Consider the following 15,481-nt stretch of genomic DNA (forward strand, 5'->3'; position numbering starts at 1 on the left):
TTAAATTAAATTAAATTAAATTAAATTAAATTAAATTAAATTAAATTAGATAAAAATAAAAAGGTCACTTTGGCCAAAAAAAAAAAAAAAAAAAAAAAAATCACTGCAGCCTCTCTGTGGCAAACGGACAGTAGAGGAGGTCGTGCTGCCAGAGTCCAGGCGACAGACGGTGGCGGCCTGGACCCAAAGGGAACTCCTGAGCAGAAGGCTGGTGTTTCCCTGACCGATCAAAATCCTGGTTATCCCAGAAAATTCACCAACAGCTCCTAGCACTTACTTGCTAAGGGAAAGTCAGGTTCCCAGAGGTCGGCTCCCGTGTTTACCGCCACGCCAGCGGCATGCAAGGCCGGCGTGAGGGTGCAACGCGACCGGGCACGTGATGCCCGGTGTGTGTGCCGGACGGGGGTGCCGACCACGGTCGGGCCTGCAGGAGGGCCCTCGGAGCCACGAGTCCACTGTCACGGGCCTCAGAGGTGCACCATGAAGGACAGCTGTCCGGAGAACAAGACGGAAGATTCAGGCTGGTGTAAGAAAGCCTTTTCTGACACTACAAGTGGCCAGTGCGGCCCGAAAGCCTACAGAACAGTCACCTGCAGGGCACAGGTTAACAGAACCACGGATTGTCACAAGCTTGCCCCCTGGCAGGCAGGGCGTTGGCCCAGAAAATGCTTTCTGGAAAAACATTACTAGGTTTGCGTTTTCAAAAATCAAGAGACTTAGAATATAATTTGGGGGCTTCCGCTGAAAGACCGGAAGGCTGCGAGCCCCTGTGCTCACACCGCAACCGTCAGTTGGGCCTAAGAAGCTCCCGCCCACCAGCAGGGAGCCACCCCCCGGCCCCCCCCCCGCGTCCCACATGCCCACCACGGCCCGTTGTTCTTCCCCCTCCATCCCCCTGCTCACATCACCCAGGCACATCCCTAGGCGCTCCCCAGAGGAGAGCTGCATCTTCGAGCTCTGATGTAACGTGTGGGACCCTGACGTGGAGAAAATCCTCCAACTCTCAAGCGTCAACCACGGGCACCTAACTCCCTGTGACAATCAGCCAGCAGAGGCACTAGACATGTACCCCCAAGAGGATGCGCGCTAGGAAAATGCTGGGCGGATGCCAGGGACTGGGGAAGGGGCAGCCTGCCTGAGCTTACAATGACAGAATGCTCCAGTCCTATTTTAGCTACAGAAACGCCGATGAGGCTCAGTCCACCGACGGGAGAGACAGTGGGGTTCCTGGCTCTTGCCAAGAGTCACGGGCAGGAGTTAGCGGCTCCGTTTCTCTGTCTACCCTGGAGGAGAGCGCAACACTTTCACTGAACACACACCACCCGCCTGCCATTTTCCTTAAACGGTGCTTTCTTCCTCCTCGCGGCTCCCGAGGAAGTGGCCGGAGAGGCCGGGGGGCCCTGAGACAGGAAAGCGCGGCTCCTTCTGGCCCCAAAGCCCAAGCAGCTGTCACGACGGACTCGTAAGAATGGGAAGCGGGGAGGGGGACAATCTGCTCCCAAAGGTTAATTCTAAAAACACGAACGTGCGGAACGTTTCTCCTTTTTCGTTTTAAGGCAAACACCCCGAGGTATTTCCTCACACAGGATGACCCCCGGCAGATATGATGAGACGAGAATTTCAGTTCGAGCTCCACATAAAACCGCGAGTCACGACTACAATGGCAGTTTTTAAGCTGCTGCAGAAACCGGAAGAGACTCCGTAGGCCTGATTCCTCTCGCTGACAGCCAGACACAGCCCTTCCCGGGGCTCCCAGGACCGATTCCAGAGGAAAGCTTGCTTTCGCTCTCCATACTGGGCTTGCACGAGGCTTTGCTGAAGTCCCCTCCCAGCCACTAGCGTGCAGCCTAATTACTTAATTGCTTGACTGGCACGATTCCTTCCAAGACATTTCGGTGGCTCTCTCGGCTAAATTACACAGCACCGCCATCTAAATCCATTTAGCAAAAGGAGCTTGTTCTCCCCTCACACCCGAGAAAGAAACCACTACCGGGGCCCCATGTCTACCTGGATTCCAGTAACAACGTGGCCTTCTCACTGAAAAACGGGGCAAGCAAGTTCATGAGTTCGCCTTCTTCTAGACTCCGGTCTCTGGGGCAGCCAGGCTTGTGGGCGCCGTCGGAATCTAGAATATTGGAATCCGTGTGCCTCAAATATCCATTTTTGCAACCTCCTTTGGAATAATCCTCCACAACCTGCAAATCAGAGTATCTGGTCAAAATACGGACCTGGGAAGAAAGTGAGGGGGTGCGTGCAGGAGAGAGAGAGGACGGAGGCAGAGAGCGCATCAGCAGTGCAAGCCAGCCAGAGGGAGAAGGAGAGGGCACAGAGCGGGCTCAGGCTCGAAGGTCCACACACGTGCCTTGCGGCGGAGGGGCTCCCACAAGAGCACGGACACGTCTACGTCACTTCTCCTGCCCTCGGTTCCCTCATCCACAAAATGGGGAGACACTGCCACTTCCCCGGGTGACCGCGAGAAAAAAAATGAGAGGAAGGGCCGCGTCCTGCCCACCAGGCATGTGTCCCCCCGCCCCCTGACCAGCTCCTAGCAAGTTCTTCCTAGGAAGGGTAGGGAGCCCGTGCCATCAACGACCTTGTGGACATCTATCATCTACTTCTTGCAGTGTATCCTCCCCGTTACCTATCAGAAAGGTGCCTCACTCTTTACAGATACATCCTAATTAACATGACTTTGATTTGTCTCATTAGGAAAAGAAGAGAGCTCCTAAACTCCCAGGGAGATGTTATTTACGGATCCACCTTCTTGGGTCACCGAGGGCCCCAAAGGAGTGGCACCGAGGACGCATCTAGTTAAAGCTTGTGCTGGGCATGTCTGGAGGTGCTGCAATTAGCATTCTTTCTCCCCCTTTCCAAAGCTGTAAATCTCTTCTACCCGTCTATAAATAACTCCCCTTGACTTCATTACTGGTGATATACACACTAGCCATCACACCCCTCTCTCACACTTGTGAAATGATTAAGATTTTTAAATGGAAGACAAGACCCACACAAACGAGCCGTTATTTATAGGGTCTTGTTTGCCACCAACCTAGTTATTACATCCATCTAAATAAGCAACTTCCAAAGAAGGAAAGGTCTCGGAGATGCTGATAAAAAGAGTGATAGCATTTACCGAGCACTTGGTACACACCTTTCTATTTAAATATCACAAAAACTCCAGCAAGGATGTATTAACTCCCCTGAAAAAAACTCGGGCTTGGGGGTTAAGCAAGGGTCAATGGAGGTCATGAAGATACACAGCAAGGTTTAAAATCAGCGCCCACTCGGAGCTGCTCTGCTCACCCAAACCATCCACCTCTTAATGGTCTCCCATTCACGACCACGAGAACTCGAACACTCTGAAGGTCACAAATGCCAAGCCTCCAGCCTCCTATCTCCCACTGTGCCCTAGTCTCTCGGGTTCTTTCAAGTTGGGAGAATGTTTGTTCCAAATGCCCAGTATGGATGTGACTGGAGGAATGTTCTACAGGGAAGGAGTCAAATTCTCAACAGTGCCCAGACGACACGAAGCTGGGTTCCATATCAGGGGACCGGAGGGGGCCCCCGAGAAGGGAGTCCTCACACTCCGGTCATGATCTGGGACTTCGCAGCAGTCCAGGGACAGGGCCCTCACCTCGGCTCTGCCACTGACTTGACGCTGTGTCCTGGAGAAACCCCCTCCCCTCACAGGCCTCAATTTCCAACGCATGAAACAAATGGGCAGGGTTAGATCTCTAAGGATCTGACCAGGTCCAACATCCAAAGCCTGTTATTCTCTTATAACAACCCTGTTTTTACTGGCAGCCCTACGTATGTCCTCCTGTCCCCTGACGTGCCCTCCGCCCCGTGTGTGGTCTGAGAAGAGAGAGACTCAGTGTCTTTGCTCTCCACTGGCACACGGCAAACACTCGACACAGGTACGAGGAACAGAAAAGCCAACGGATTCATCCCAAACTGGAGGACTGGCTTGGGCACAGCGAGGGGAGGACAGAATCGGGGTGGACCGCCACGTTCCTACCTTGTTGCTCTGCTCCAAGAGCTGGTCGCTCAGGAAGTTATTCTCGTCATCCTCTCCAAGTCTGGTCGTGTCCTCGTCCTCCTTGCTAGCCAGAAGCTACATGGAGCATGGAATGGTGTGAAAACGCAACCCAAAAAAGTGCGCAGCATGAATATGTATGAATAAGTCAGTGATGTCTTTTTTTTTTTTTAATGCAAAACAAAAAACAAACCAAAAAGGAGGCAGAAACGAATGCCAAAGCCAATGAAATAAAAATTAACCAAAGTTAGAGATGCTGGTTCTAGCCAATCACACGCAGCTGCCCAGGATCGGGCATAATGTCAGGACAAAGGCCCCGAGAAATGACGAAAGCCATTCCCCTGCCCTGGCAGGCCCTCCCCGAGCTGCTGTAGATCGAGAATGCTGTCTGCTGTGCTGTTGCCACTCCTGCCGTTGCTAAATTCATTTTCAGATTACATAAAAGTAACAAGAGTTCAGGAAAAAGCTATTGACGGAATTGAAAGTATCAAATAGCAAGAAAGCAGTAAATGAAATTTATGCTCTGCCCGATTTCTGCATCACGTCTCCTATTTAGCCCAGCACATAAACCTCCTTCTGGACTGTCACAGAGCTGAGATGGACAGTCCCAACAATGCTGTCATTCTGTTGACAAGAAAGTCCTCATCGCTAATAAGTGGAGTATCGACCTTGCCTGACGGTAACTTTAGGCTTTGGAGACGAAGAGCAGTCTTTTATAAAGACTGCATAAATCCCTACGGCTTTAAAGAGGCGGAAGGCCCAAAGCTTCTGCACTGTGCATTCTCCACAACGGGCAGTTCGATGTTCCTGAGACGGCCAGATCTCAGCTCTCCAGAAGAGAGAAAATTCCAGTCCTGGGACACCTGGATTAACAAAATCAAAATGGGAGAGGAGAGGTGGCCACACCCAGGAAGCTAATCAGTCGGAGCTGTTGCAAAAATTATACTAAACCTCTCCTCACCGATGAAATCGTAAGTTCTGCACTCAAGTGTCGCTTGCTGAGTCACTTGCCGGGCGTGTTGTGCATGAGATTTCTAAGGTTCTGTCTCTATAGTTTTACTTAGCAATTCCTACATCCAGTCCCTAATTTTCCCAGACCAACTTACGTTTTTCTGATCTTCCTTTTATAGGAAACCCTTATTTGGGAAGAAAGCAAACAAAGCAAAGCAATTTGCCTTCATTAAGTCATTTTCTAGAAACCTTTTCAAGACCAGGACACATTCAACCTAATCATAGCCAAATCTGCAGTCACGATCAAACGGAACCGATGATCTCACAAATGGGAGCTCCCTAAACTACGAAACATTAAACAGGCCGGACGCGTACGAGTATATTCACCAAGGCGTCAAGTTTCTCCACACGGGCCAGGGGCTTCTCTCCCTCTGCTGGCATCTTCCCTCGTTACTAAAACACTCTCAGGTGATAAAGATCAACCAGGGCTCTCAAACTTGTTGGTGGGAGTAGAAGATGTTAGCCTACTGTGGGAAAAGTACTGGCAATTTCCTACAAAACGAATAAACCCATGACCCAGGAATTCTACTCGTAGGTATTCATCAAGAAGAGGGAACACCTCAAGATCTGTACGTGAGTGTTCAGATCAATTTTTATCATAATGTCCCCAAACCAAAACAATGCAAATCAGCAGCAGCGGAACAAAGAAACAAAGTTTAATGTATCTGTGCAATGGAATACTACTTAGCAATAAAAAGGACCATGTTGTTGGTTCACGTAACAACATGGATGAGCCTCAAAAAAGAGAACGCCGAGTGAAAGACGCTTTACACAAAAGAGTCTACTTGATGATTCCGTTCCTGCGAAGGCCTAGCGCAAGCAAAACTAACACACAGGGGTCGAAAGTAGAAAAATGGCTGGGGGGGAGCAGTGAGAACTGATGAGAAGGGACGCTGAGGGGTCTGGCGGAGGTGTGGGTTACACAGGTACATACGTTTGTATATCTGAGCGAACACAGACTTACGATTTCTACATTTCAATGTACATAAATGTAACCTTAAAAGGAAAAATAACTGTAAACACATACTGAAGTTAAGATACTCGTGTTTAAGTATTTCAGGGGAAAGGCACAGGTATTTGTAACTTACATTAAAATGTATCAAAAAGATCAGATGGAGTGAATGCGGTGGGACATGTTAACAGCAGGATCTAGGTGGGGAGTGTGTGGGTGTTCACCATCAGGTTCTTCTCACTTGGAGGTGTTTAAATTGTTTTCAGGATAAAATTCTGGGGGAAAGTCTCTCCCATCTTTAAAAAACAAAACAACAGTCTCCCTCTGCTCCCAAACAGCTCTGGTCACTGAGCGTCCCTGCCTCTCTCCAAGCTTCTTGAAAGAAGTGTCTAACCCCGCCTCTGGCACTGTGGCTTTTGTCGCTGACACTCTCTAGAAACTGCACGTGAAAGGTCCCCAGAGACCATCCAACACGGGAGATGGAACCCACACTGGCTCAGGGAAGAGGCACAGAGAAGCTCATCCCTGACCCTGTGGATAAAGGAAGGGTCTCCCCTTAAGTTAAGCTAAGCACAGTACTGTTAACCCACGTCATTCCCAGTTGAAATTTCAAAAGCCTCCAAGCCATTCTTCATTTCCAGAACCACAACCACACCACGACCCCATACAGCGAAAGCAGGATCAACGTTCATTTCTCTTTACCTCTGCCGACTTGGTCAAAATTAAAAGTAAACTCAATTTCCAGCAACGGCCAAGAAATGAAGTGTTGTGGACAGAGAGAAATGTCCCTCGCTCCACACGTGAATGACTCGCTGACAACTTCCCACCACTTTTTTCTGGTCTTCTGACAGTACTTGACCCGAGTGGACACCCCTCCTTAAAGCATTGCTCCGTAACGTCTGCCCCAGCCTCCTGGGTTACTCTTTCTTGACCTGCTTTCCGGGCTCTCCTTCCTCCTCCAGGAAGAATTACCCTCGACCTCAAGAGAAGGCCAGACCCCTGTCCGCTCACTCCCTCGGCACACCGTGCTCTTCCTTCGCGGTCCTCCCCACACCCAGGGGCACCTGCCCCCCCCCCAGCTTCTGCGCCCGACGTAGCGGCTGGGGCAGGCTCACGTCTGCGTTCATTTCTAACAGCGCGGGGTGCACAATAAAGTACCTGCTGAAAGAGCAAGGGAACGAACAGAGTCTTTCAAAATGAGAGCTGAGAGCAAAAAGTATTCGGGATTACCTCTGGTCTTGCTGCCCCAAGGGCGTCCTTCGGAGCAACAGAAGCTCATGACACATGTGGACTCTCGGGCCCCATGCCAGACTGACGGAACCGGCATCTTTAACGAGATTCCCCGGGAAAGTCACATGCACGGTAAACTTCGGCAGCACTGGCCCGTGGTGTCACGAAAACACGGAACAGGAGCCAGAAGGAGGCTGCAGGCCCAACTCGGCCACTAACTTACTAAAAAAAAAAAATTAAACGAAACTGGGGCTCCTGCGGGGCTCAGGTGGTTAGCGTCCGACTCTCAGTTTCGGCTCGGGTCACGATCTCGCGGTTTCATGAGTTTGAGCCCCGTGTCGGGCTCTGCATGGATTCTCTCTCTCCCCCTCTCTCTACCCGTCGCCCGCTCATGCCGTCTCTGTCTCTCGAAATAAACTTAATAAAAATGTTTTAATTAAATTAACTGTTTTACTGAGTGCCTACTACACGCCAGGCACTGTGCCGAGGGCTCTTTATCCATCATGCAAAATTCATAGTAACTTAGGAAGTCAGACGGTTAGAAAGCGCCTCCTTTTAATGAAATCAAATCTGCTTCGGACAAACGAGATTGTATTCTGTTACTAATAGCAAAATTTAACCAGCACCTTCCGCTTCTGAGTACCATGTCTGTCCTCTAGAGTCACACAAGGCCTACTTCTGATTCAGAATGACGGCCCTTCCAATTTCTGCGTTCAATTAAATTATGCCCCTCAATCCGTGTTTGCCCTCCAGGAAGAAAAAAAATAAAAAAAAAGATCTTAGTTCTCTAGCCGTTTCTAAAAATGGTGACGTAAGCAAACAGGGATGTTAGTCCTCATAGAGACTAAGCCCTTCTGCGCACTGACGCACGTATCCAACGTCCTGCCCCTTCGAGGGGACGGTGGCACACATCACACAGCTCGGGGTTTGCCCACAAAGCAGGCTCAGCAGCACCCTGACTGCCGGCTGCTCCAGTCACTCCTGTGCATCAATTCTCAAGCACATAAATTAGTAACCAGTAAACAAACATGAAGAGAGAGCGACAAACCGATCTGAGACTATTTTAAGGCACTTTTAAAACCAAGGGACACCTGTCCTCAGTCTTTTGTTTGTTTGGCTGGTTTTGAAGCGAACGGCCCACACGCGGGGAGTAAGCGTGGTCTTCGCCAGCTGGAGGGGGCCCATTCCAGGGCATCCGTTTTGAGGACAAACCCGACAAACCGTATCAAGGGCCTCCCGCTGTTCAGACCCCTTGTCGAATTAAAAGTTGCAGGGGGAGGCTCTATGAAAATAAATGGTATGCTTTTCTATACCTGTATCTTTCTACATCTGTACTTTTGACCTACAAGTTACGTATCTGGGATACGTAATACCCAATACAGTCTCAGGGGACAAAAATCCTAAACCCAGAAAGAGATTTGGGTCCAAAGACCCTCATCAGGTAACTGAAAAGAGTGACTCTCTAGAAACCATCTACATGTCCAACAATAATCAGGGGCTTAGTTAAATTTCAGTGCCTTCGTTAGGTAAAATAAGATGCTATGTTGGAATACAGCAATTGGGAAGACACAGGAAACGAAACCGTATATGCGTTGTGGGCCTGTACATGTTCATACACACAAACAGAGAAGGAAGGACTCCAAAATGTTAATTAACTATGCGTGTTTTAAAGTGACAGGATCGGGGTAATTTCTTTTCTCTATTTTAACCCAATGCTGTGGGTTAATTAAACACTGGAGAAAAATACTGAATTTTAAAAACACAAAAGCGATTTGCTTCCCACCACCTCCCTCCCCCGCCCCGCCCGACTTTTTCTCATTTAGCGGGAATGGTGCCCAGCCCCCGCTCCGCGAGCCCGGCTGCTGGGACAAGGCTGTGCACAGCCTGGGCGTCCGGTCCCCCTCCGAGCAGAACCACACGCGCTCCCGAGGAACTGGCCTGGGGAGAGGCAGTGGCCCCTCTCTGCCGGCCCACCCTCACCCCCGCAACCTTTTGGCTCAGGATCACCGTGGGAACAGCCTCCTTCCCATGCGGATCTTGGGATCCTCCCATCCCATTCCGGGGGAAGATGGAACACTGCTACACAGGACAAATGTATTCACAGGGAACATCAAGCTGAAGTGCAATCTGACAAATGACTCAAATCCGAATCGGCTGGTTATTAAGATCTCAGAGTGGGAAGAGGAAAAAGCCTCTGTTCTCCAAAGGACATAATGGGACATTTAACAGATTTTTTTCAAAGGGCAAATGAACAAACAAACTTGCCATTTACGACTCAAATGAAGTGGGTGAAGAATGAGCTGCTTATTAAAAATGCTGCCTTGGAGAAAACAAACCAAGAGACTTGTTTCTCCCTAAATGGATTGCAGATATTCTTAGTTTCCAAAATCATCTGGAGCCCGGGAGGCTACGATCAATAACGTTCCCTCCCTCAAAGACAGCAGATGGCCTGAGCGAAACGTAGATACCTTTGAGCGGCTCCCCCTTTGAAGGCGGGAGGAGACAGCTTCAAGGCTGACGGATCTTTCCCGGAATGTGGCAACGAGACCTCCTTTTACCTGGCCAGCTAGGCCGAGTTCAAGACAACCGTCAGCAGGAAGACTGAGGGGCCCGGGACCCAGAGACAAAAGGTCCTCCCGCACCTCGTGGCCAGTACAGCCCCGGTCCCCTGAAAAAGGCTTCACAGACGCCCGGGGGAGCGAGGCCAGTTAAGGGCTAAAGGGAAGGACAGGCTGTTTCTCAGCGACACGACTTCAGGCCCCCTTTTGTACGCACAGGCCGAGAACGGAGAATCAGACGCCCGGATGTCACCAGGCCGGATAAGGCTTCCCCGCTCTCTCCACGGGGCTGGACGGCTAACAGAGTGGGCCTCTCACTCGCCCTGCGGGTACCCGAGCCCAGCGAACCACACGCTCTCTGCGGTCCTCGCAGAGACACCGTGATTTAACCTTTCGTGGCCCTTCCGGGCTTTCCGATGCCACGGGCAGAAAATTCCCACAGCCGGGAAGCGGGGGTCGAGGGCTGTGCTGGCACAGGCTGTGTGCTCCCCACCACGTCCCCTGTACGAGGCAGAGCGCAGGAGTCCCGGCTACGTGCGCGAAGGGACGACACACATCCAGTCAGAGCCACCGGTCCAGAGGCCGTGAGTGACAAGTTGCAGAGAATTCAGAAGATTAATACACCAAGAAAATGAAAATTGTGTTTACACATGTGCTTTTCCACGTTAACAGCGTCATTCATTAAAGCTGCATCTACGCCACCCAAATTACCTGGGTGATGCGGCGACTCTCCGGATCCCTCTGAGGCCATCCCACCCATCCAGATGCGCCATCTGTGGCCCAGACCCCAGGGCCCGACTCGGGAGTCAAAGGTATCAAAATACGCCCAACGTGTCCATGCAGACAGAACCCGGACGTGAGGAGGACCTAGCAGGGCCCTCAAAACCACGTCCAGCAAAGGCAGCTTCTACAGGGGCCTCCTCAGGACAGGTGCGGTCTGAGGACATTCGGGGGGTGGTTACCGTTTTGTAGTCGGCGCGTAACGTGAACGTTTCTTCTTACCTCTGTTTGCTCTGTTGCCTCAGGTCCGTCACCCCCCTGGAAACCCACGCAGGAGAGATCAAAAATGGTTTTCTTCAGGTGCTGGTTGTCTGTATACAGTTCCTTCACCAACTGTATCAGGTCACTAACCTGAGAGATAAGAGCAGAGATAGAGCTGGGGACCCACAAGCCGACCTCAGTGCCCCTGGGCCCCGGCCCTGCACACAGACCTTCTCCTGAGCAGACTCTCCAGCATCACAATTATGGAAACTCAGGCAGCTGGTTCCAGACTTCAGGCTAGGCAGGGTACGGTGAAAAACCACTAGCATGCCTGTGTTCTAATCCCACGGCCACCGCTTCAAGGCAGAGTGATCCTGCGCTAAGCCTCCATTTCCTCATCTGTGGAATGGGCTACTGTGAGGATTGAAGGTGATCACGGTCACGGTGCACTGAGGACGTTGGCACCATCTACGTGCCCCACTAGCGACGGCCAATACGATCTCTGCCTCGTACCTGGGGTCCTCTGGAGGAAAAGCCCCGAGACGGACATTTCTGAGACTGCGTCAGTCTTCTTTCATAGCATCGACCTTCTTCTTTGTATACCTACCCAGCGATGTCAGTAATAATAATCGTCTTCCAACACCAAGCAATCGACAGCTACCGAAATACACCCGCAAGCTTTAGTCATTCATTCCTTACAAAAGTCCTGAGGAGGTGGACAGGCTAGAATGACTATCCCTATTTTACAATGAGGAGCCACCGAACAAAGAAGTTCATTGCCCAAGGTTCGCCCGCTGGGGGTGTCCAGGGGCCTAAATGACATACAAGGATGGCCAAGGTGCCTCGCCGCGTGGGGAAGGGCAGCTGCCCCCCCAGAGGCAGAGCGGGCCTGGAGCTGAGCCCCCAGAGCCCCCAGACAGGGCTTTGCTGGACCAGGTACATAAGCAGTTCACAGACGCCACCTCCGTTCCCTGCAAGCTTCAAGTCCCGCCGGCCGGTCATTTCACAGGCTTCTTAACGGAGTAATCGTTAGCCCCTCAGATAAAGTGGGACGTCCCACCCTGACTACACACAGATGTCCAACACAGCCAAACATGAACACAAACTAGACCCACCCCGCAAGGCGGGAGTGAGAAGAACAAAACCCTCTGACTCCGCAAACACCTGCCGAGTGCCAACCGCGAGTGACCTGGTTCCTGGCCTTAACGCTGCCGCAGGTGCTGTCAGCGATCCTCGTTTTCTTTATCTTCCAAAACTAAGAGGCCTTGGCGCTCCGTGCTCCGCTCCTCCCAAAATCCTGAAAAATTTTAAATTCTCCTTTCGACTTTTTACTTTTAGTGCCTTGCACCTACTCCGTCTCTTGCTGCTGAAAAAGTCCTCCACCTAGACAAGCTCCTATTCGTCCTTCAAAACCCACTTCAGGCCTCACTTGTCGAAAAGCCTCCTCTGATCAAGTGAGGATCCCCCGACCCCCTAGCAATTAACCCCTCCTCCTCTGCTGCCTTTGCGACCTATACCCTGCACACCCGCCTACCTCAGCGACCCTCACCCTCCACAATGCAATTACTTATTCACATGTCTGCTACTCTACCAGAATGTCAGCTAGCCCAAGGCAGAAACCGAATCTGTCATACATATATGGTAATTTTATAATAAATCAGTCTCCTCTGAGCTCACATTTCCTACTCTTCGCAGTGGTTCTTAGGCTCTTGAAACACTAAACCACTCTAACCACACCAACAACCAACAGGTTGAGAAACTTGGTTTCTAGTTTTAAAAAAGATTTACTCAGCAAACCTGGACCTTTATTCTTTCAAAAAGCAGGTATTAACTCCCACTCTGTGTGGTAGATACTGGAAAATCAAAAATAAATAAAATGCAATCACTAACTTCGAGCCGCTCACAACCTGATGGGGTCACAGATGAGTAACCAGATCATTCCAGGTCATTATGAGCATGACACGAATGCAGTCAGGTCTGAGAAGAGAAGAGAATGACCTGAGGGAGGGATAGAGAGCATTTCCTAGAGGAGATCAAGCCTGGGCCGGGCCTCCAGCCTGAGAAGGAGGGTATCAGGCACGAGGGAGGGCACGGGAGGTAACATACACCAAAGGAACAAAGACCGGCCGAGAGAGAGAGAAGAAAGGAGAGGAAAGGGGCTTTCACAATCTTACACCTCAGGATCAGGAGCCCAAGACACAACAAATAACCAACAAAGCACGGAAAGTTAACAGGTCAATACCTTTTTCTTAAGTTCTTCTTGAGAAAAATGTTCCACTTGAAGCCGATTGTGCTCTTCAAGGCAAATACTCAGGTAAGATGTTTGATCGCTATAAAATGAAAATGGTTCTTCTGCAAAAAAAATGGGGAGGGGGCGATGGAGAGCAAAAGAATATCAGAAATAGATCCTTCCAAGACCAATCCCAGTACAATCCACGTAAGGCAATTTGAATTGGGAGAAGGGGGGCAGGGGGTTGCTACAAGGGGGAATAAGTACAAATAGGGAGTTTAATGCACCACCTTTGGAGCAAAAGTAATTGTCCCTCTTTCTCTACAGGCTGATATCTCAATGTATGGTTTCATCATGGGCTGCAGGCATTCACTGCGGCCTTTTCTGAATTATAATTTGCACACGAAGTGCTGCACCTAGGGAGCATTCTGAGCGGCACAGGCAAATGGTGGTTTCGGTTTAAATGGGGGAGTGATTCTGTTTAGGTAAGAAAACAGGAAAATGAGATGTGACCCTCAAGGGTAGCGCTCCAGGGAAATACACGTGCCCGATGTATCTTTCACTGGCCCCGGAGCCCTCTGTGGTAGTGAGCACACCAAGTACAGAAAATGGGCTGCTAGATCTAAGAAAACAGAATCTCTGGTCACCTACGTCAGGGTCTGCTTCCTCTGCAGCAAACGTCACATCCCAATGGGGGGGTGGGAGGGAGCGGGCCAAGTGCTGCTGTGATGAGCAGAGCAATGCAAAGACCACAGGCTCCTCACCCCCTCACCCTGTGTCCCTCCCTAATGAATCCCTTTGTGGTCACGACAACGCTAAACGCGAAGTTTCAACGCAAAACGGCAACCTCCAGGCTGTGGGTCTGTGTGGTGCAGGCTTTGTAGTGGGTACCCCGGTAGGCAGAGCCCAGACGTGGTGGGCCCTGAGGTGATGCGGATCTAGAAGTACCAAGTGATGAGAGCAAGGCAGAGGTAGCGAGGTACCACCCCCCGGCACACCCTCTGAGGCACGGACATGACGCGCTGGGCCTTTGCACCAAGGCCAAAGCCAGGTGGACACAGACTGGGAGAGCCAACGTTAACACAGAACCCAGAGGAAATCCCGTGGCTTCCCCATCCCCTACTTAAGTTTTAGGACTTTCTTCAAGCTCAGCCAAGGCCCTCCACGTGGAAAAACCAAAGGGAAACACATGCAAGAGGGCACATACCTTCCCGCCTCCGAATGTCACTGATCTGCTCCTCCAGGGTCCTTTGCAAATTCCGACAGGAGAGCACGTCCTGCTCCAGCTGCGTCCGCAGAGCGGAAATGCTGCTCAGTTCGGCCTGCAGGCTGTTGATACTTCGTAAAACAAGACACCAGGAATTTTTTTTTAAGTTCTTATTTAAATTCCAGTTAGTTAACACGCTGGGTAATTCTGCTTTTAGGTGTGGACTAAATATAGTGACTCAACACTTCCATACATCGCCCGAAGACACCAGAAATTTTTACACAGACCTATCTGCATTTCAAATGACAAAAGCCGGGGCGCCTGGGTGGCTCAGTCGGTTGAGTGTCCGACTCTTGATTTCAGCTTGCAGTTGATGAGTTCGAGCCCTGTCAGCACAGAGCCTAGTTGGGATTCTGACTCTCTCCCTCTCTCTCTGCCCCTCCCTTGCTTGCTCTCTCTCTCTCTCTCTCAAATAAAAATAAACTTTAAGTAAATTAATTAATTAATTTAAAAAATGCAAAAGCCAGCAAGCCTCCCTTTGATTGTTATGTCATCAGTGGGTTTTTTTTTATTGGTTATGAAAGTTGGATTTACTTGTTTATAGAAAATTTAAAATACAAAAATATAAGAAAACAAAAATTACATTAACTACCATTAATTAACTACCAGTTAACACATGGCAGACTACATTTCCTTGTTTAAGATTTTACTTATTTTTAAGTAATCTCTAATCCCAACATGGGACTCGAACTCACAACCCCGAGATCAAGAGTTGCATGTTCTACTGACAGGCAGCCAGGTGCCCCCAGACTGCATTTCCTCCCAATCTTTTTCCTTGAGCGTTCACCCTCACAAGGTGAAAATAGTAGTTGGTGTCAGATACTGAATTGTGCATTCCTCACTTAAATAGTTCCCTACATTTTTGGAAATTATTTGCAAGCATCATTTTCAGTGACTATGTAACATTAATCAGGTAAACTTCCCACCGTTTATTCCAACTCATCCTCTATTAGTGGACATTTGGGTCACTTCCAAGTTTTTACTACAGGTGTAAATAAAGAGAAATAACGTAATTGCCCAGAACACTTCTCTGTTTGGAGTAATGCCTCACGAGGGTTTGGGTGTGGATGGGGAGGCTCTCCAGGGCCTGCGTGTCATCTGGCACCCAGGTGTCAGAAGAGCGAAATGTGTCATTCCTGAAAGAGGTAGTACTGGGGGTAAAAACGAGGGGAAGGAAGGAAGGAAGGAAGGAAGGAAGGAAGGAAGGAAGGAAGGA

The 15,481-nt window shown here is 50.0% G+C and overlaps 1 protein-coding gene across 5 annotated transcripts in view; it reads right to left on the reverse strand.

Annotated features, from left to right (window-relative positions):
* CDK5RAP2 (CDK5 regulatory subunit associated protein 2) overlaps nucleotides 1-15,481 on the reverse strand; it is a 173,550-nt gene that overhangs the window by 67,082 nt on the left and 90,987 nt on the right. For all 5 annotated transcript variants that reach the window (XM_040482125.1, XM_040482128.1, XM_040482124.1 and 2 more), the window contains 5 exons: nucleotides 14,206-14,336; nucleotides 13,011-13,120; nucleotides 10,790-10,918; nucleotides 4,019-4,114; nucleotides 2,008-2,195 (listed from right to left, as the gene is read on the reverse strand). In XM_040482125.1, the coding sequence (XP_040338059.1) occupies nucleotides 2,008-2,195; nucleotides 4,019-4,114; nucleotides 10,790-10,918; nucleotides 13,011-13,120; nucleotides 14,206-14,336 (654 nt within the window). The remainder of the gene's footprint in view (nucleotides 1-2,007; nucleotides 2,196-4,018; nucleotides 4,115-10,789; nucleotides 10,919-13,010; nucleotides 13,121-14,205; nucleotides 14,337-15,481) is intronic.

This window comes from Herpailurus yagouaroundi, unplaced genomic scaffold, assembly GCF_014898765.1.
Source record: "Herpailurus yagouaroundi ecotype Mexico unplaced genomic scaffold, PumYag 160, whole genome shotgun sequence".
NCBI classification, from domain to species: Eukaryota; Metazoa; Chordata; class Mammalia; order Carnivora; family Felidae; genus Herpailurus; species Herpailurus yagouaroundi.